General features: G+C 39.8%; 1 protein-coding gene across 8 annotated transcripts in view; it reads right to left on the reverse strand.

The window, feature by feature from the left end:
- Positions 1 to 22,459, reverse strand: part of CDK19 (cyclin dependent kinase 19) — a 239,393-nt gene that overhangs the window by 190,242 nt on the left and 26,692 nt on the right. For 3 of the 8 annotated variants that reach the window (XM_043510829.1, XM_043510827.1, XM_043510824.1), the window contains exons 2-3: positions 19,260 to 19,351; positions 11,665 to 11,726 (exon numbers count right to left, since the gene is read on the reverse strand). The exons of 2 other annotated variants lie outside the window; for them this stretch is intronic. In XM_043510829.1, the coding sequence (XP_043366764.1) occupies positions 11,665 to 11,726; positions 19,260 to 19,351 (154 nt within the window). Of the gene's footprint in view, positions 1 to 11,664; positions 11,727 to 19,259; positions 19,462 to 22,459 lie in introns of all 8 variants that reach the window. 3 more of the 8 variants (XM_043510831.1, XM_043510830.1, XM_043510828.1) reach the window with 2 other exon arrangements.

Genomic DNA, 22,459 nt, shown 5'->3' on the forward strand with positions numbered 1-22,459 from the left:
ACCCATCTTTTTGAGCTACCTTGATAACTACAAATGAACTCTATGTGAAATGCAAAGCATTAACACCTTTTTCAGATAGGGTAACTGAAGCCCAGACACATGAAGCTTGAGAGGCACTGTCTGTATCAAAGACCAGAGCTTTAGCCTTGATCAGTGATCAGAAACTTACATTTGCCATGATTTTTAAGCAATTTTTACCAGCATTTAAGAGTGAAGGTAGGCTGTACTACTTAGCTGCCTTGTTAGGTGTACAATGCAAGAGACAAAGGTCTGTCCACAGGATTCATTATTAGCTTGTCCTGAAATGCCCACTTTTCTGTTTTAATAATCTGATAGCCTATCCAGCTATTGAAAATTTTAGGACTGTCAAGAGATTTAAAAAATTAATTGCAATTAATCGCGTGATTAAAAAAATTAATTGTGATTAATCGGGCTGTTAAACAATAATATAATAATATTTATATAAATATTTTGGATGTTTTCCACATTTTCAAATATATTAATTTCAATTACAACACAGAATACAAAGTGTACAGTGATAACTTTATATTTATTTTTATTATAAATACTTGCCCTGTAAAAAATTTTCAATTCACTAAATACAAGTACTGTAGTGCAATCTCTTTATTATGAAAGTTGAACTTACAAATGTAGAGTTATGTACAAAAAAACCTGCATTCAAAAATAAAACAATTTAAAACTTCAGAGCCTACAAGTCCACTCAGTCCTACTTTTTGTTCAGCCAATCGTTAAGACAAACAGGTTTGTTTACATTTACAGGAGATAATGCTGATGACTTCTTGTTTACAATGTCATCTGAAAGCGAGAACAGGTGTTTGCATGACACTGTTGTAGCCAGTATCACAAGATATTTACATGCCAGGTGTGATAAAGATTCATATGTCCCTTCATGCTTCAACCACCATTCCAGTGGACATGCATCCATGCTGATGATGGGTTCTGCTCAATAACAATCCAAAGCAATGCAGACTAATGCAAGTTCATTTTCATTATTTGAATCAGATCCCACCAGCAGAAGGTTGATTTTTTTTTTCTGGTGGTTCGAGTTCTGTAGTTTCCGCATCAGAGTGTTGCTCTTTTAAGACTTCTGAAAGCTTGATCCACACCCCATCCCGATCAGATTTTGGAAGGCACTTCAGATTCTTAAATCTTGGGTAGAGTGCTGTAGCTATCTTTAGAAATCTCACATTGGTACCTTCTTTGCGTTCTGTCAAATCTGCTGTGAAAGTGTTTTTAAAACGAAAACATGCTGGTTATCATCTAAGACTGCTATAACATGAAATACATGGCAGAATGCAGGAAGAACAGAGCAGGAGACATACAATTCTCCCACAAAGAGTTCAGTCACAAATTTAATTAACGCATTATTTTCTTAACAAGCATCATCAGCATGGAAGCATATCCTCCAGAATGGTGGCCAAACCATGAAGGGGCATACAAATGTTTAGCATATCTGGCACGTAAATACCATACAGTGCTGGCTATAAAAGGACCATGCGAAAGTCTGTTCTCACTTTCAGGTGACATTGTAAATAAGAAGTGGGCAAGCATTATCGTCCATAAATGTAAACAAACTTGTTTGTCTTAGTGACTGGCTGAACAAGAAGTAAGACTGAGTGGACCTGTAGGCTCTAAAGTTTTATATTGTTTTGTTTTTGAGTGCAGTTATGTAACAAAAAAACCCTACATTTGTAAGTTGCACTTACATGATAAAGACATTGCACTACAGTACTTGTATGAGGTGAATTGAAAAATACTATTTCTTTTGTTTATCATTTTTACAGTGCAAATACTTGTAATAAAAATAATATAAAGTGAGCACTGTACTTTGTATTATTTGTTGTAAATGAAATCAATATATTTAAAAATGTAGAAAAACATCCAAAATATTTAATAAATTTCAATTTGTGTTCTATTGTTTAAGAGTGTAATTAAAACTGCAATTAATCACGATTAATTTTTTTAATCACGATTCACCTTTCTGAGTTAATTGCGTGAGTAAACTGCGATTAATCGACAGCCCTAAAAAATTTAAAAACTATCTTCATAGATTCCTAGAAATGTAGGACTGGAAAGAACCTCAACAGACCATCTAATCCAGTCCCCTGCATTGAGGCAGAACTAAGTATTATCTCTAGACCATCCCTGACAGGTGTTTGTCTAAGCTGTTCTTAAAAACCTCCAATGATGGAGATTTCACAACCTCCCTAGGTAATTTGTTCCAGTGTTTAACTACCCTGACTAAAGTTCTTCCTAATGTCTAACCCAGGGGTTCCCAAAATTCATTGTACCCCAACCCTTTTCTGACAACAAAAATTATTACACTATTCCAGAATGGGGGACCGAAGCCTGAGCCCACCCAAACACTGCTGCCCTGGGTCGGGGGGCCAAAGCCGGAGCCGTACTGCCCTGGGTGTGGGGGACAAAGTCGAATCCCCAGGGCTTCAGCCCGAGGCAGAGGGCTTGTAATCTGAGTCCCGTCATCCTGGGGGCTTCAGCTTCAGCCCTGGGTCCCACAAGTCTAACACCATCCCTGGCCACCCCATTAAAATGGGGTCCCAACCCACAGTTTGAGAACCTCTAGTCTAACCTAAATCTCTCTCAGTGGTAAAGGAGAACAATTTATCACCCTTCTCTTTATAACAACCTTTTATGTGCTTGAAGACTGTTACAATGCCTCCTCCCCATCTATGTACACAATAGAAAATTGTACACAATAGAAAAGAAGTTCTTAAAATTTAAATTCCAAACTCAAAAACTTGTTTACAAAACCCAGTAACTAAGAAAAAAGGAAATAGCTAATTAAGGACATAATAAACTTTACTCTGCCCATATATCAGACATTCTTATTAAGTATTAAGAAATGTATACTGTGACACTGCACTCTATATGTTTATGGAAATATGTTAACAAGTGGAAATATGAAGTAACTGGAATATGCTTTATGCAAAGGGTCTCTTGTAAGGTATAATTACAAAGTGTATAATCTGAGTGTGTTCATCCTATTTGTATGAATATATCATTCTTGTATTTGAAATTAGGAATATGAAATATAATTCTGAGGTCCAACTGTAGTTATGCAAAGTGTGCGCCATTAATGGTGGCTTAGAATCTTGATGGCTCCCAATAACTAGGACAATTGGACAAAGGGGGCTGCAGTCATGAAAAATCCCCTAATTACCACCTGAGCTGAAACTAACAAGAACTGTACCGGGGGAAAGGATTGGGCCCAGATTAGGAAGGAGTCTAGTCTGTGAAAGAAGCTTATTGGAACATCTCTGAGGGTGAGATTTTACCTGTATTCAGTTTCTTAAATGTATTAGGCATAGACTTGTGTGATTTGTTTTATTTTGCTTGGTGACTTACTTTGTTCTGTCTGTTATTACTTGGAATCACTTAAATCCTACTTTTTATTCTTAATAAAATCACTTTTGTTTATTATTGAACCCAGAGTAAGTGATTAATACCTGCGGGAGCAAACAGCCATGCACATCTCTCTATCAGTGTTATAGAGGGCGGACAATTTATGAGTTTACCCTATATAAGCTTTATACAGAGTAAAACGGATTTATTTGGGGTTTGGATCCCACTGAGAGCTGGGTGTCTGGGTGCTGGAGACAGGAGTACCTGCTGAGTGGTTTTCAGTTAAAGCCTGCAGCTTTGGGGACATGGTTCAGACCCTGGGTCTGTGTTGCAGCAGGCTTGCATGTCTGGCTCAACAAGATAGGGTTCTGGCAGGGAAGCTGACAGGGAAAACGGGCTCAGAGGTAGTTTCAGCACATCAGGTGACAGTCCCAAGGGGATCTGTGACCGAACCAGTCACATATACATCACCACAATCTTAACTCACACAAAATACTATTTTCAGTCATTTCAAAATATAAACAACTTTTCTTAAGAAAAATTACATATGTACACATTAATGCTAAATTCTTCAGCTTGAAATGCAAATCCATATTCAAAGTTTTATCACAGATTAGTTTTACACTTCTATTTTATACACTTCTCCTATTTTATATCAAGAAACAGCTGTTTTGAGTACTTCACCAAAAAACTACTGCCAACTGATAAATATATTTTTAGCTCTTACTACACCTCTACCCCGACATAACGCTGTCCTCGGGAGCCAAAAAAATCTTACCGCATTATAGGTGAAATCGCGTTATATCGAACTTGCTTTGATCCACCAGAGCACAGCCCCGCCCCCCAGAGCACCGCTTTACCACGTTATATCCGAATTCTTGTTATATCAGGTCGCATTATATTGGGGTAGAAGTGTATTTCCCATGTATCAATATCCTTTCAGATAAAAGCCATTTAAAAACCCCAACATTCCATGAGTCAGTTAAGGCTGTTGCACTGTGATGAAATACATAGTTCTGAATACTTGATAAGAAATCTTATATTGCCCATGCAAACATTCTTATGTCCTTAGCTAGCCATTTCCACGCTTTTAAATGTTGAGGTTCGATAAAAGAAAACAGTATGTAAACTCACTGCCTGATCTTTAGTGACCTAAATTTTTAAGCAACTTGAAAAAAAAAATATTTGAATGTATGATGCTACAGTATACACACAAGAAAGTTCTAGTGAATTATGTACTAAGCTTAAGAGACAAGTATATTGGTATCCCTGTAGGAATAGCACAGCATAAATATCTACAATAGTGTTGTGAGATCTATATAAGAGGAAGAATACGAGTACAGATTTCATTGAAAGAGAGGTGCAAGAATTGTCCTTATAATGCACTCCACAAATCTGAAGAGTCATGCAAGAGGCCCTTATTCTGTAGTTCTGCAGTTTTGGGGCAATGCAAAAGATGGCAACTTATTCATATATAGACCTTTGACCATTAACAACAAATCAGATAAGAGTTGTTTTTACTAATAGACAAGTTTCTCCCTTAGCTGGTTACAGCACAAGTAATTCCATCCAATGATCTTCCAAAAACAAAGCATTGTTTTAAAGTGTTTGCTGTTGCAGCCACTAGATATTTACATTTATGAAGTTTTAAAATTCTCATATTCAAGACTATGGGTATTATTAAGGGACTATTCTGGTTCCAGAAGTGTTATCAACCTTGTTATTTTATGAAAAATAAAAACATTATAACAAGCTGAACTATATGAGACTTGTATCCTGGCTTGAAAGTTTCCTGACTCCAGACTTTGCAAACTGCCATGGGGAACATCCAGATGCAAAAGCTTTCAATCCTAGCACGTGATACATAGGAGGCTCTTTCTATTGTAAAATGCCACACCACGTGTAGTGTATGAGGTGATCTCTCAGCTTGAACAGTTTCTCTCCATCACTAGGCAAAACCTAGTTCTGCAAGTCTTCAAGGTTAATATTTCTTAATTTGTACAGTGGAAGGAAAAACTGGTTTATTTCCAAATAAAGTACTCCTTGCAGAAAAACAAAATGCAACTTTATGTTTCTTCCTGTTGCCATTTTCACTTTGCATTTTCCTCACAGAAGTCCAAAAATAAGTCTATTTTCAAAATGTTCATCTCAGAAGAACTTAAGGCTTAAAATCCTTAACACATTTCAGAGGATTTTAGTACTAAGCCTCACAATACTCCAAGAATTAGAAAGCATATTACAGATAAGTTGACAGAGACCTAGAAGAGACCTGCCCAAGACCATGGTGTCTGTAACAGAACTCAGGAAGACTTGACAATTAGTCCATTGTTGTAATCTCTGATACTACTTTATCTATACTATTCAGAATATGTTTCAGATATATCATAATGGTCTCAGTTTGAATTCAAGTAGGCTTAATTTGGATATCATTAAATACAGTTTGGCCTGTATAACAAGATTACGATTAACTATCTACATCAAGGGACTGCTCTAGAGGATTGTTCTCCCAGTGCAAGCTCTAACAGTCACTAGCTAGAACATGGCTCTCAAACTTATTTGATCAAACACCCTTTCTTTGTGTCTGTAGTAGTTTACGCCCCCTCCCCAGCCACACAAGTACATAATTGCCCAGCTCTGAAGGCAGAGCAGAGATCAGCGGCTGCTGGCCAGGCACCCAGCTCTGAAGGCAGCACCACCTTCAGCAGCAGCAGAGAAGTATGGGTGACAATGCCATACCATGCCACACTTATTTCTCCACTGCTGCTGGCAGTGGTGCTGCCTTCAGAGCTGGGTGCCTGGCCAGCAGAGAACGCTCTCTGTCTGCCCAGTTCTGAAGGCAGAGCGGCTTCTTCCCCACCACCACCACCAGAATACATTCCACAGTGACCCCCAGTTTGAGAACATCTGAGCTAGAGAATATAGAAGTGACTGCATGGTATAACTATCACCACTCTAGCAGTGTATTCAATAAAAAAAATTGTAAGCCCATCATTATAATTTAAAAGATTTCTAACTCACTTCTCCTAAACAAAAACCACAAAGCTGAAATAATGGTTTTGTATGGTAGACCAGGATGGGTGGAAAGCTAGAGTCCAGGGTCCTTCAATGAGAATACTATACTGCCAGTACTGTGACTTTTCAACCTACCAATTGTTTGCCTCGACATCACAAGCTACTCTCAACTATAGATGCAAAGCATAAGCAGAAATGTGATCACCAAGATATATAGAACATAAATTATAAATCCCTTTTTATTTTTTTAATAGATCAAAACTGAGACTCTGGACTGCATCCAGAAATGAACTGGAAACCCAGCGCAATCTTTGGAGCACAAGTATAATACGCTTCATGAATGAAACACTGCTAAACAAGTAGCCACATTGGACACTAGCTAAAGTTTCAAAGTAGCTCTCAAGTATATCCCAAGGAAGAGCACATAGTCATAGCCCCATATGGAAATAATAAGCACAAATAATGGTGGGGTGATGTGCGTCTGATTCGGAAGCAGAATGCAATCTTTCCAATTAAAGATAAAAGTTCTCGTTTTCAGCTACTGTTTGGACAGACAAAAGCAGCCCTTGATCCAACAAGACTCCTAGATTTCAAACTTGAGTATTGTGACGGGGCAAGGCCAGATGGCTATAAAAAAGTAGTAGGAGATAGATATATTAGCTCCAGGCTAAATAAATCCCTGGTACGAGGTTAAGTGAAATGGCAGCTGCTCCAGATCAATTAAGACACCCGGGGCCAATTAAGAACTTTCTAGAAGGCAGGGAGAATGCTAGGTTGATTGGGACACCTGAAGCCAATCGGGGCTGGCTGAAACTAGTTAAAAGCCTCCCAGTCAGTCAGGTGGGTGTGCATGTCAGGAACTGTGGGAAGAAGTTGTGCGGCTGGAGAGGCTGAGTAGTACACACCATATCCAGCACAAGGAAGAAGGCCCTGAGGTAAGGGTGAAGTGGAGCTTGAGGAAGTGAGGGCTGCTGTGGGGGAAGTAGCCCAGGGAATTGTACATGTCATGTTTCTAAAAGGTCAGCTACCATAGCTGATACTATTAAGGTCCCTGGGCTGGAGCCTGGAGTAGAGGGTGGGCCTGAGCTCCCCCCCCCTTACCTTTGCCCCCTGTTTAATCACTGAGACTGGGAGACAACAGAGACTGTGCAAGAAAGGATAACTTCTCCTCACCTCCCTCACTGGCTTATGATGAAAATGGCTCAGTAGACTGTAACCCTTGTCTCTAGAGAAAGAAGGGTTACGTGGAGGGTCACAGTGAGCCTCTGAGGCTAGCGAAATCTGCCAGGAAACGTGTGACCCACGGAGGCAAGGACAGAGCTTTGTCACAGTATCAAAAGGCAAAAAAGGCATATATTCAGTCTCGCTGTATTTTCCCAAAACTGAATTAAGTCTTACCCAAGAAGTGCATCAGCTAGTTAGCTCTTATCCACACTTACACTTTCAGGATTACCCAGGGGTACAGGGTGAATCACTACTGCCAACTTACAGCAAGAAGTTGTCTGTGCCCACTCACCCAAGGCTATCAGCTGCTGGCAATACAAACATCTCATTCTGGGCTCCACAGGCTAGCAATGTTCACACCTCAGCCCTCAGGTTCCCTAAGTGAATGCCTGGGGCAGAGCAGACAACCTGTGGCTAAATCTATAGAGATAATTAGCCTCCCAAGTTCTGCTTTGGGCTCTGGTCCCTTCTACCAATCTGTACACCTCTCTTCATTACACTCAAGTGCCCAGTCCCTCAACTTCTGGACACCTACAATGCACAAGGATTCACTGCCTCTGTGGAAGCAGTGCCCTCAGTTCACTAGCTTCACCTCAGTTCAGCACTCTCGATAGCACACAGCATTTAGTCACATATGTAGCAAAACCAAACAGAAGTTTATTTGACAAAGCTTAAGATAAAGATTCAATCAAAAGCAAATATAAGGATTGGAAACATATGGTGACAGATAAAACAAAAAAATATAAAACACCATCCAGAGCCTATACTTATTAACAAGGTTCCTTTCCTAACTAATAAGCTATCTCTCACCCATCTGTCAATCTGTATAGTGCTTTTCCAGTAGACAGCTGGAATGCACTTTTCATGAGATATTCACACTGTCAGAGTGTCACCACTGTAATGGATACTACCGTATGCCCTTTTTTCTCCTTTTATACAGTTCCAGACCTTTTTTTCCTCTCTTCAATGACCAAGATGTTTCGTTAACTTTAGTTTGCCCCAATGGTCCACCTAGTCAAGGTCTTTTTTTCTGGGGCTCTGTTGTGCTTTGTAAAGGACCAAGCCTGCACCTCGTCTAGCCTATAAACACTTAGCTAGGCTGGGTCCAACAATGTCAATTGTTCTCATTCTTGATTGAGTTGGCTCTGAGAAAAGCTTGCATCAACTGAAATTTCACTTCTAGCAGCTTTGGAACATAAAATATTTTCCCACAACAACCATGACAACCAGCGGGTTCTTAGCTTTCGACAGAGACCACATGCAGCCCCCTTAAATGAAATATCATGAAGACAGTGATCACAGGGGAAACACCTGTCTAGGCAAGTCCCTGGATATAGACTCATAACTATGTACCCACCAGTGGTATATTGCCAACATTAGGTCACACAACCCCCCAGTATTGCAGACATTGTAAAATAAGATTTTCACAGCTACTGATGGTTGTTATCTCCCAGTGCCAAATACTTTCACAGTCACAATGTCAACTGAATGATACCCGATTTCCTATTCTTGCCTTCCTCAGGCATTCCATTTGGAGACAAGTCTTTCCTTTGCTCACTTATCTCAGAAATTCCTTATTTGTTATGTTGGGAATTGTAAGTAAAGAAGGCAGAAGTTCAGCTACTTAGGTAGTGGCTTTGATAAAGTTGCACTCTACCTTCTTACCAAAATCCAATCCATAGTACTGACATACCTAGCCCTAGTTCTTCAAACTTCAAAATTGTTTCCAGATAAAAATTTAAGCAGGAAGACAAGGCAGGCAATGCATGCCTAAGCAATCATAACACTTCAAGAGATGTTAAATGCACGCGTCCATAGATTAAAAATACTATTCATATGCAAAGTATAAAATATCAGGTGCAGAAGAAAATTTGAAACATCTCAAAATGAAGCTAAGTGCAACAAATTCAGAAAAGTAGAGAAAAAGGAAAATAAATGGAGAAAAGAAAACTTTTTAAACGTAAGGAAAGAATTCAGAAGAAAAATGACAAGATACTTGGAAAAAAAAACTATGACCACGAGACCTCTCATTACTACTAGTAGGAGTCAAAGGTTTTTTTGGGGGGCGGGGGGGGAGTTAAACAGTATTTTCGTACTGGATGTGATGGAATGGAGTGGTGAAAAGTTTACAATTTTGTTAAATGATTAAAGAGAATCAATTACAACCATCTATTAACATATGAAAATGTAAACAACAAATATAGAGAATTACCTAAGGTAGAGAGGTGTAACCAGAATGAGATAAAACGGGAAGAAAATTTAGTCCATCAAAGCCAACACTTTGAAAATCTGATCTCAGACAGTTAAATAACCACTTCAGTGAAGTGGCAGAAGACTCCAACCTCACTTGAGACATTTTAAACAAGTCCGGACAAAGCATTTAGGAGCAAATTTTGATGTCAAAACACAGGCAGAATAGCTGGTTTATATGTTAACTCGTTATTTGAAGGCTGGGGAAGGGAAGAATCCTCCCCATGTGAAGAGTGGCAGAACAGCATCAGCAGAATTACCTAACAGTTCCTAATGTGGGGTCAGTGTTTCAGAAATGTACAAGGAAGAAAGGCTGATGGATCCATGAAGTCACATGTTCTGATCTGGCTCACAATCTTCTGTCAATCTTCCCCTGTAGGGTGATGTAGAAAGAGCCCTGCTGTGAAGAGCCCTAGGCTCCATAGCATACAGGGAGTACCCATGCATTGCCTCACAGCATTTTGCCCTTGAACTCCCCTATGTTGGCACCATTCCAGTTCCACTACGAGCATGAGCCGGCATACCTGTGGAGGTTATGGTGGGATTTGTCACTAATGGAATATACTACCTATTAAGAATGTACTTCAACACATGCCTTTGAAGTATATTAGCCTTTAAAAATCTAAAAATTAGAAAAAGAAAAGTGGAAGACATGCCAGAAACTTATTTTCCATGGTTTAAGAAAATACTGAAGCAAATCTGACACAACCAGAACACCACTCAGATGACAAGAGTGGTATCCATTATAGGAGAGATCTTATTCACTTTATACATTGATGATCTGGAAAAAAGTATGCAACATTTACTTTCAATATAAAATTGAAGACAAAACAAAGGCAGAGGGCAATAGAATTTATAACAATTTGGAGATCGTAGTGGCTTGCAAATTAGAGAAATTAAACACTATGTTTTGCTTTCTGGGACCTTCAGGACATTAAGATGGATCTTTCATCAGGAGATCCTAATGACCAATTTTTAAACAAAGCTCTGCTTTAAAGGACTGCAGCCTAGAATTATTCTTCCCAAGGGTGCAAACACCTGTTTAATCACTTAGCACTCAGATCTAATGAGACAAAGATCATTTTTCTTTTAATATAGAAAGTGAATAATCTGTACCTTTCATGTATGGTAATTACAGCTTTGGATCAGCTACTTCCATCTTTCCTTGACAGTAACAGCCAAGACCCAAATTAGGTGATGGCAGCCTCACCAGAAAAGAAAGTCACGCAAGAGGACTCAAGCTCTGGTCAAAAATGTACTAAGGTATTTCAGTCTGTAAGAAGCCTTGAAAATAGAGCCAGGGGTATTGAACATGATTGAAATGCAGATGGAAAGGAAATGTCAAAGCTCTTGAGATATCAAGAAGTCCACATTCAACATCAGTGAGAAAGATGACAGGCCACATCCGAAGTATTCAGCCCAATTCTGGAACAAGTGGCAATCAATAGGAGTTCGGGCAAGCAGGAAATATCTCACAGTAAGCACAACAGACATCCTTGAAGAAGTATTATACTTAGCATTTTCTTTCTATACTTTTAATCTTGAAAATAAGTTCTAACCGCTTCAATTTTCAGGGAAGGAGCATTTGCAGTGCTTCATCGTCCCACCTGGAACTTAATTTATGCAAATAATTTTACACAAAGTTTGGATTAGCAGAATGTCACTGTCCGATTTACATTTTTCAACACCACTTCACTTTTTGTTATATGATTCCTTCTTTCTAATAGATCATCACACAATGCCAGGCACCCCAGCAAACATACAATGACACCAGAAGGCAGCACTCCTCTTTACCTTCTGCTGAATATTCTGCTACCTCCAAGGCAGGAAGTCCATACACGAAGCCCTTCTGGAATCTACGAACACAGCAGAAGTAAAAGGCAGAGAAGTTTATGTAGATTTAAAGGTTACACTTCTCAAAACACAACAATGCCAAATTCCTAAATGCTATTCTTAGTTTATTATTACTTTGTTTACAGACTTGTCAATGTACTATATTTACATAAATAAATGCCCAAAACAAAGCAATTACTAGGATTCAGCATCCAAAATGTAATCTGAGTCTACATTTTGTTTTTAAAAAAATTAGAAAAGGGAAAAGTTCTCAATTCTAATTATTGTATTAGAAGTAGTATTTCTACATACGCTGCACACAGACAATAATTTTTAAAAATTGTATATTTATTTAATCAGAGGAGCCAATCTAAACCAAATGACCGGACAGATCAAATTTTTTTTTAAAAGTAGTCTAGTTTAATAAATGTTACACTAAAATAATAAGATACAGGAAACTTACAGGACAGCAAACTAGATAGAAATTATAAAGAAACTTTTATTACAAGATACTATTAGAAACATAACTATAGCCTGATTTTGCCCTCCATTTGGTAAATATATTCAGCTGTGTTTTAGAATAGACACTACGAACATAGCTGCCTTTCTGTTTATTTGTCTCTCTGTCCACCAGGATCTATGAACTCAGAAGCATGTTTACAGCTTAAGGAATAAATCAGATTCACTACCCACTGCTGCAAAATTCATGCTTTAAAATGCCATATTTATATGTTCTTCTACTTTGCATTTCTAGAGAACCTGCCATAAAACCTGAAAGTATATTGCAAAAGCTAAGCATGTCTCAGAGCACCCATGATAGACAGGTATTTATCCACATTTTACATATAGAGAAACAAAAGAGATTAAGTGATTTAACCAAGACAACAGTGAACCTGTGTGTTCGTGGTGAATATTCTGGATTTAATAAAGCCTACCCATGAGCCAGACCATAACCTGATCCAGGATGGAGACAAGCACTTTCTGAGAGAAGGTCTTTCACTGGTATTTATGCAAAAAGAACCTTGCAGGCAATGCAGGAGACATTCATGAACCTGGTCTTTTCTGTTCCAGAACCATTAGTAGTGGGTTAACCTAGTTCTCTTCCTTCTCTCCAGTAACTTCTAAACTAGGACAATCAGAGATAAATCCTAATTGATTGTATAGTAGTCTGAGGCCTTTACAATCAGCAATCCCAGCAAATTTTTAGGGTTTCTACTTGCTGATTAGAAAGAGTTTATTAGCTGCAGTTTTTCTAACCCAATTGTAGGACACAACAGAAAATCTCTTCTTTGGTGATTCACTCTCCTTTCCACATAGAGACTGCCTCTGCTACTACCAACCCTCTTGATGAAGGTTCAGAGATATCACCAAGCTAAAGAACTGTCACCACTGCTAAAATTAAGCTGACTCCACAATACCACTAGTGACACTAGGAACTATAATATGTGCAGGTGAGTTTCTTCTAAGGCTATGGATACTAAGTTTGACAGTCTGCTTATAATGTAAAAGAAAACGTCCCCATGTTAAATAATTCTGAGTGCTAAAAATTCAGCTACTTTAATTCCAGGTCCAGATAAGTTCTTTCAGCCTTTACTAGAACTGTACAGAGACTTGTTTCTTCACAATCTTACATGACTGACTGATTAAAAACAAAACAAAACAACAGTTACTACCCTGTTCTGTAACTTGTCTTTCAAAATGTGTTACTCATGCCCATTCCATTTCAGGTATGTGCATGCCAAGTGCAGAGTCTATTTTTTTCCCCCCTTATCAGTACCTATCAGTGTGGAGCATGTATCCTCCATTTCCTCATGCTGCTGCTGCATGATGGTATAAAGTGGGGTGCCACCTCAGACTCCCCGTCAGCTACTTCTTACCGAATAGACTCTGACAGATAGGAGGTGGGTCATGGAACAGACATGTATAATACATCTCAAAAAACAGTAACAGAACAGGGTTAGTAAGCATTTTTTCATTCAATTGATTGCACATATCCATTCCACTTCAGGTGATTCACAAGCAGTTTAAACCAGAGGTCCGTTTTCCAGTCTACCTGAACAAGGACTGAAGAACTACTCATCCAAACTTGGCATCATCTCCAGAATTCTGAGATATAGTGTAATGAGTAGTAAAAGTATGTACTGATGACTATTAATTGCAGCTCTATAAATGTCAGCTATAGCTATTTGAGCCAAAAAAAGTTGCTCGAGATCTCGTAGAGCGTGCTACCACCCTGCTTGGAGAGGGTACATTGGCAACATCGTAGCACAGGCATATGCAGGACAAAATCCAGGATGCAGTCCTCTGCTTTGAGACTGAAAGACCTTTCATCCTGCCCACAATTGAGACAAACAGCTGGGATGACTATTTAAAAAACTATCTAGTCCTGTCTAAGTAAAAATTCATCGCCCGAAGATATGGAGCCTCTCCTCATCCTGATGAGACTGGGACTTAGAAAAGAAAGTCATTAAGTATATGGCTTGATTGGGGTAGATTTCCAATACTACTATAGTCAGGAATTTCAGATGTGGAGGTACACATACCTCGTCTATATTTAAAAAAATGCGTAAGGAGGGTCTTCTACCAATGCTCATACTCCACCACCCTTCTTCTGGAGGTAATACCTACCAAAAATACTTCTTTCACAGAAAGTTGCAGTAAAGAGCCTGCAGCCATCAGTTCAAAGGACAGAACCATCAAAACTTGTTGCACCAGATCTAAGTGCCAAGGAGGAATGGAATCCATCACATGGAGAGAACCCCTGTCCAAATGCTTTAAGAATCTGACTGACATAACATTCAAAAATACTAAGCAGCCTGCGATTGATGGCTGGAGACAGCTGTCAGGTGAACTCTGACAGAACTAAATCAATAGGTCTTATTGTTTCAGGCGGAACAAACAGTTCAAAATATATTGGAGAGACCAGGAGTGGTGAAAATCATCATTCTGTTTTGATCATAAAGGAGAATCATTTCTATTTCAACGGGTAAATGTATCTAGTAGTTGTTTCCCTGCTATTCAGCAGGATGTTCTGCACATTCTCTGAACACTTCACTCTTGAGCTGCTAACCACAGAGCGTCCAGGCCATCAGATGGAGAGCAACTGGGTTGGGATACAGCAAGTGACCATGGTCCTGGGAGCTCAGCTTGCGTTCTGAAGGTGGTGTCAAAAGAGCCCTAGTAGAGAGATTCACAGACTGGAGAACCAATGCTGGTAAGGCCAAGCTGATAGTATAAAGATTATGCAAGCATGATCTAAATTGAGCCTGAACATACCCATGGGAAGGGGTCGAATGGGAGGATAGGCATACATCAGTTTATCTTTCGTAGAAAGTACAAAAGCATCAGAAATCCCGGATTGTGAGCTGCTCTGGAACAAGAAACTTGGTACTTTTTCTTGAGGCAAATAGCAAACAGGTCTAAGTGAGTAACCCTCTGCCCCCAGGTTTGAAAAATGAATCTCATGTTATCTGAACTAAGAAGCCACTTATTCAATCTCTGTTGAATTATTTGCTCAGGCGATCCTCGAAGCTACTATGAACACAGGGAAGGTGGGAGGCTTTGAGATTTATTGCATTGGCAATACCAAACTCCCAAAGAGGTATTGCCTCTTGATACAGACAGTCTGATACAGTCCCTCCCTACATATTCATTTAGAATATTGCCACAGTGTTGTCTATGAGAACATGTAGCCTCTCTGCCGTGATGGGAGAAAAGCCCAACAGGCCAAATGAACAGCCCGCATGTCCACACATTTATGTGGACAGCCAAATCTTCATGAGACCACAAACTGAGTTGGTAGGTTTGTAGGTGAGCTCCCCAACCTACAGAAGAAACATCCATAATTAGAGCCAGTGTGGGTAAGAGAAAGCCAAAGTGAACTCTCTCCCACACTCTCATTGGCCGGATGCATCTACTAGTCCAAGGAGACAAACCTGATAGCTTTCTTTGACAGGTTAACAAGCCTTGTGCATAGGAGGGAAGCAGTAGATGTGGTATATCTCCACTTTAGTAAGGCTTTTGATATGGTCTTACATGACCGTCTCATAAATAAACTAGGGAAATACAACCTAGAGGGAGCTACTATAAGGTGGGTGGGTAACTGGTTGGAAAACCATTCCCAGAGAATAGTTATCAGTGGTTCACAGTCAAGCTGGAGGGGCATATCAAGTGGGGTCCTGCAGGGATCGGTTCTGAGTCCAGATCTGTTCAATATCTTCATCAATGATACAGATAATGGCATAAACGATACAGACACTTGTAAAGTTCGCGGACGATACCAAGCTGGGAGGGCTTGCAAGTGCTTTGGAGGATAGGATTAAAGTTCAAACTGATCTGGAAGAACTGAAGAAACAGTCTGAAGTAAACTGAATGAAATTCAATACAGAAACATGTAAAGTATTCCATTTACAAAGGAACAAATCAGTTGCATACATACAAAATGGGAAATGACTGCCTAGGACGGAATACTGCAAAAAGGAATCTGGGAGTCATACTGGATCACAAGTTAAATATGAGTCAACAGTGTAACACTGTTGCAAAAAAAGCAAATATAATTCTAGGCTGCATTAGCAGGAGTCCTTGTAAGTAAGACACAAGAAGTAATTCTACCACTCTACTCCGCATTGATTAGGTCTCAACGGGAGTATTGTGTCCACTTCTGGATACCACATTTCAGGAAAGATGTGAACACACTGGAGAAACTCCAGAGAAGAGAAACAAAAATGATTAAAGGTCTAAAAAAAACATGACCTATGAGGGAAGATTGAAAAAATTGGGTTTGTTTAGTCTGGAGAAGAGAAGACTGAGAGGTGACATGATAACAGTTTTCAAGTTCAGAAAAGGCTGTTACAAGGAGGAAGGGGGAAAATTTGTTCTCCTTAACCCTGAAGGATAGGACAAGAAGCAATGGGTTTAAATTGCAGCAAGGGTGGTTAGGTTGGACGTTAGGAAAAACTTCCTAACTGTGACGGTGGTTAAATAATGGAATAAATTGCCTAGGGAAGTTGTGGAATCTCCGTCACTGGAGATTTTTAAGAGCAGATTAGACAAACACCTGTCAGGGATGGTCTAGATCAGTGGTTCTCAACCAGGGGGTACACAGAGGTCTTCCAAGGGATACATCACCTCATCTAGATATTTGCCAAGTTTTACAACAGGCTATATAAAAGACACTAGCAAAGTCAGTACAAACTAAAATTTCATATGACTTGTTTATACTGCTCTATACACTGAAATGTAAGTACAATATTTATATTCCAACTGATTTATTTTATAATTATATGGTAAAAATGAGAAAGTACACAATTTTTCAGAAATAGTGTGCTGTAACACTTTTGTATTTTTGCATCTGATTTTGTAAGCAAGTAGTTTTTAAACAACATGAAACTTGGTGGTACACAAGACAAACCAGACTTCTGAAAGGGATACAGTAGTCAAGAAAGGTTGAGAGCCACTGGCCTAGATAATACTCATTCCATGAGTGCAGGTGACTGGACTAGATGACCTCTCGAGGTCCCTTCCAGTCTACTATTCTATGAGACTAGTACTCATGCAGGAACTCAAATCAGCATGGCCAGTGGTGACGAGCCAGGAAGTACTTAACCAACAGTCTTTAACCAACTCTGCAACTTCCTGAGACAAAGTCCGGTGTGCCAAACCACATATGTGCAGGAGGCCATATGCCTCAGTAGTCTGAGGCAGTTTCTTACTACTGTGATTGGATGGGCTTTGAGATCTGCAGAAATGTTAAACGTTCTCGGGAATTTGGCTTGACATAGGAACACTCTGGTTACTGTAGAATCCAGGATCACCCATATATATTTTATTCTCTGAACTGGGGAAAAGACTGACTTGTCCTTGTTGATCATTAAGAGGGATTGGATCCTGCATAAACTGAGTTCTACTTGGAGTTTGTATCTACCTCATACCAGCCAATCATTCAGGTAAGGAAATACTTTCACTCTGATTTTCTTAAGGATGCAGCCACTACTGCCATGCCTTTTTGTAAATACTTGCAGGGCAGCAAACAGGCCAAAGGGAAGGACCGCAAACTAATAACAGGTTGTGTTGACCAGAAATCTTAGCAATCTCCTGTGGCTTTGATGGATAGCCGCATGGAAATATGTATCCTTTAAGTCACCAGGATCCAGGAAGGGGATGATATAGTCTAGGGTGCCCATACAAACCCTTGTTTTTTATATATTTGTTCATATTTTAGAGGTCTACAATGGACCTGAGACCTCCTTTTGCCTTTGGGATCAGGAAGTCATGTGAAGAACGGAACCTCTTCTATAACTCCCAAATGAAGGTGAGACTGGACCTCCTGGAGGAGGACAACCTCTTGAGAGTGGTCCCTGAAAAGGGATGGGGAAGAGGATGGAAATAAATCCCTGTTACACAGTACTTCGCACCCAATCGATCTGTCATGATATGGGCCCAAGCAAAAAGGAAGTGAGATAACCTGTTGGAACAACAGGGGCGGGAGAAACGGGGATGTAATGATTTGATACTCTGTCCTCAGTAAGACAGTCAAACAGGCTGCTTGGATTTCCAGACTGTCTCTAAAAACCTACCATGGAAGAAAACAGAGGAGGTGGAAGTCTCTTCCTTTGGTGGTCCCCCCACTGCTTTTCTTGGAGTTGTCAAGGCTGCCTCGGTGGGAAGAGCTAGTATCACTAGAGACATGTGCAAGGAATTGCTTTCCTTTAGGGAAAGTAGTGTAAATTCCCAATGTTTCAGTGTGATCCTTGAATACTTCAGACTATGGAGTTTCTGATCAGTCTTCTGTGAAAAGAGGGTAGAACATTCATAGGTGAAGTTGCTGGATAGTCTGCTAGACCAGACGTCCTGCAGGAGACCCAATGATTATGCACAGATATTCATGGCTTCAGTTACTGCAAATGCCTTGGCTCCGGCTGCCAAATCTGCACCATCTAAGGCAGCCCACAGAGAGGTCCCAGCCATCAGTTTGCCCTATTCTAAGATGGCCTGCAACTCCTGCCTGGCCTCCTCCAGCAACTTGTCTGAGCACTTCAATTCATTGCCTGAAAGGGAGAATTCATATCTGACCAGTAAGACTTGCTGCTTAGAAAGATACAATATTGTAGACCAGCTGTGAAATAAATCTTTCTACCAAAAAGGTAGAATCTCTTTCTGTTTTTGTCTTCTGGGGTAGAAGAAGGCTGTTCCTGATCTGCTCTTTCATTCACTACTGAGACAGCTAAGGAACCTGGCAGGTGTAAAAACATTCATAGTCCTGAGAAGGGACATGTTAGATTCTCTCTGTCCTCTTTGCTGTTGGAGGCAGAGAAGATGGCATTTGCCACAAAGATTTTGTGCACTCTAGAATGACTTAACTTATAGGCAGAGCCAATCACAAGGATCCTCCCATATTTATGTAGTATGCTTAGCAGCCTGTGCGGACTCTGCCTTACTCGATATTCAGGTTTAAGTGGTTCAGAAGCTACTCTCTTTAGTTACTCTTACTAGGCCCTGTAGTCATCCTGGATAGACAAAGAAGCCCCAAACACCACAGGATCATCCTTTCAACTTTCCACAATATCCAGAGAAGCAATCATCGAAGGCAGAATTCCTTGATGCCCAGACCAAGCAGGAAGTTTCAAAAGGTAGACGCAGGGCAACCTCCCTGAGGAGGTAATATAGTGTCACTTCTCTATCCTTTTTCTCTGGGACTTGTAGTCCCTGCAGATGGGGCGATGGTCTTGGAAGTGACCCTGTCCAAGGCACTTTATGTACCTGGAATGAAGATCACACATCAATAGACTTTTTGCAACACAAGGCTTAAAAGCCTGGAGAACAAGGCATATCCCAGCAGTGGTCAACAGTCCCCCTTGTATAGCAGGAATCTGATGCTCAAAGTTGTAATAGAAATAACACAGAAAAGCTACTCTAACAAGTACTACTAACTATTTACAGAAGTGAAATTAATCCCCTGGAGTGAGAGAAAACTCATAGTAGCAAGTTAATCAACTCCCACTATTGATCTTGGGTAGTAAGAAGGAACTAAGGAGGGAGTGGAGCAGCTCTGCCCTTTACACCATCTCGGAGCAGCACAAAGTGGCAGAGGGTGCATGCACCACCCCAACGGTTACCACTAAGGAAAAAGTCTCCAACTCTAGTGCACTAAGAGCCCACACACCTGAAGTGGAATTGACATATGCAATCACTCAAAATAGATCGCAGATTCTAAAAGCTTTCCTTTCCAGAGAAGCAAACAGCAGAAGAGAAAGAATTATCCAAAGATAAGGAGGGGGGGAAAGGGAAATATTATTGCTACATCATATATAGTAGGCATTAAGTGGTGAGAAAATGGATTTATACTCCAATGATGTTAAAAGCAGACTATCATTAAGGACTCCACTACCTAAAAAAGGAGTGATGCGCTTCTATTCATCTGTGAATTATACATCGAGTCCAGAGCAGTAAGGCTCTTTAGACTGTCAGAGAAGCTTGCTGAATTTGCCACCAGTTTCATGGAATTCTGTGTAATAATTTTCGTAATTAAACAACAAAGACTAGTTTACCAAATTATTTAGGAATGACAATACCAATATCTTTAGCTGCCAGCTCTTTCACAATTCTGTAAATAGAGCCCCTGGAAATAACATTATTGTGTTAACACCGAGTTCAGCTATGACTAGCTTAGTCTGCATACCATCTTTTCCAGTCTAATACGCCCCTATTACTGGACTACAGAAAGGGTAGAAGATAATTGTCTGGGAACACCAAATATTAGGTCTACACTGATCTTATTAGGAAGCCTGTACTGCTTATTCTTCTGCTTAACAAGGACTACAAGTGTGTGGAATATTCTGAATGCAGATTCTTCTCTAAACCATTATGAAGATCATAACATCTCCATTTTCATTCAATTTGTAACAGAGTAAGGGGAAAAACGGACTTTGGCACTAAAGCTCACAGGAAGAAAGAACCCATGAAACTCTACAGCAATCTTTTAATGTTCCCCTTATGGCACACATGAAACAGGAGGAGCATCCTCCAAGCCTGTTAGAGATGCCAGAGGTCTACAGGAAGCATGCTGTGGAGCTACTGATATTCCCATCCCAGTCCTTTCCAGCTCAGCTGACTTACCTTCTGCAGTCTTCAACTAGCTTTAATAAAGGGTATACGTATAGGCAGTGTGTAGGCAAACTAGATTTTAAGTATAGAAACTGCTGACTTCAGGTTGCAATTTCACTGATGAGGAGGTGGCAAGACCCAGCAATCTGCATAGTAGAGTCAAACAGACTGCATATTTATCCTATCTGAAAAACACCCTTAGGCAGAGATTGGAATGGAAAATAGATGCTTCATCAGGTCCAATTTCACTCACTGCAATTTGGAAGATCAGCCATCATTACTAATGCATGTTCCAGATTTGATTTTTTTAATATATAAAAAGATTAAGAATTTAAATCATTATTAAGGTGTCAGTCTTGTAAATTACAAATACACAACATGTTAGAACAGTTGAGTCAGCATGAGTAACAAACTAAAATCACACATTTAGATTTTATTTTCCTATAAAAATAATTTTGTTATTCTTCTACTTGCTCTCAGGTAACAAGTGACATCCCTCCTATTTGCTATACTTATTTGAGTCATATTAAAATAGAATGGAAGACCCTTTGTCTCAATGTTTATTAAATTGTATGTCAGGTTTCACAACTCAGGTGGTTACCATGTATTTTAATGCCAATATCAAGATTATAAGTAGATTTCCTGGAACATGTGATAAACCAGTAAGGCAGTGGTTCCCAAACTTGTTCCACCGCTTGTGCAGGGAAAGCCCCTGATGGGATGGGTCAGTTTATTTACCTGCCACATGCGCAGATTCGGCCGATCGCGGCTCCCAGTAGCCGCGGTTTGCTGCTGCAGGCCAATGGGAGCTGCTGGAAGCGGCAGCCAGTATGTCCCTCAGCCCACGCCACTTCCAGCAGCTCCCATTGGCCTGGAGCAGCAAACCGCGGCCACTGGGAGCCGCGATCGGCCGAACCTGAGGATGCGGCAGGTAAACAAACAGGCCCGGCCCACCAGGGGCTTTCCCTGCAAAAGCGGCCAAACAAGTTTGGGAACCACTGCAGTAAGGTATTAAATACCCTTAAAAGAATTATGTTTTTAAGCATAACGTTCTTGAAAAGACAATTCATTTCCCCACTCTTAGCTATGACAGGTTTAATTTCAGATTATAAAGAGTTAACAATCTTTCATGAACTGCACCAAACATTAAAAACTTTACCTTTTCCATATAAAGTGACAAGTTTACCAATAGCTTATCAACTGCCCTTTCCTCCCTGAAAGCCTTACCATGAGTTTACCCACATACAGCAATCTGGCATCAAATTTCTTAGATATATTTTATTTATTTTAATCTAACAAAGTCACCACCTAAATTCTCAATCTTAAAATCTGATGTACATCGTACAAAATGTTGTACATGCCACAGAATATTTATATGATTTTATTTTTTGTTGATAGTCAATAGGCATTCTACATTTTACAGTATGGGTAGATAAATTTGAAGAAGATGGAATATAAAAATCCACTAAACATTTGCGCAATAGTTAATATTCAATTACACTGACCAAATTCTGTGAAAAATTTAAGTCATGTGTTTTGTATAGTAACAGGGAAAGCCATAAGAATCTGGCAGTAACCTTTTGTAGTACAGTCACAGGCTGCAGGGACAAATTTTGTTCCTTCCCAACTGGATGCAAAAGGCCCTTTGCCAGGT

Source organism: Dermochelys coriacea, chromosome 3, assembly GCF_009764565.3.
Source record: "Dermochelys coriacea isolate rDerCor1 chromosome 3, rDerCor1.pri.v4, whole genome shotgun sequence".
Taxonomy (NCBI): domain Eukaryota; kingdom Metazoa; phylum Chordata; order Testudines; family Dermochelyidae; genus Dermochelys; species Dermochelys coriacea.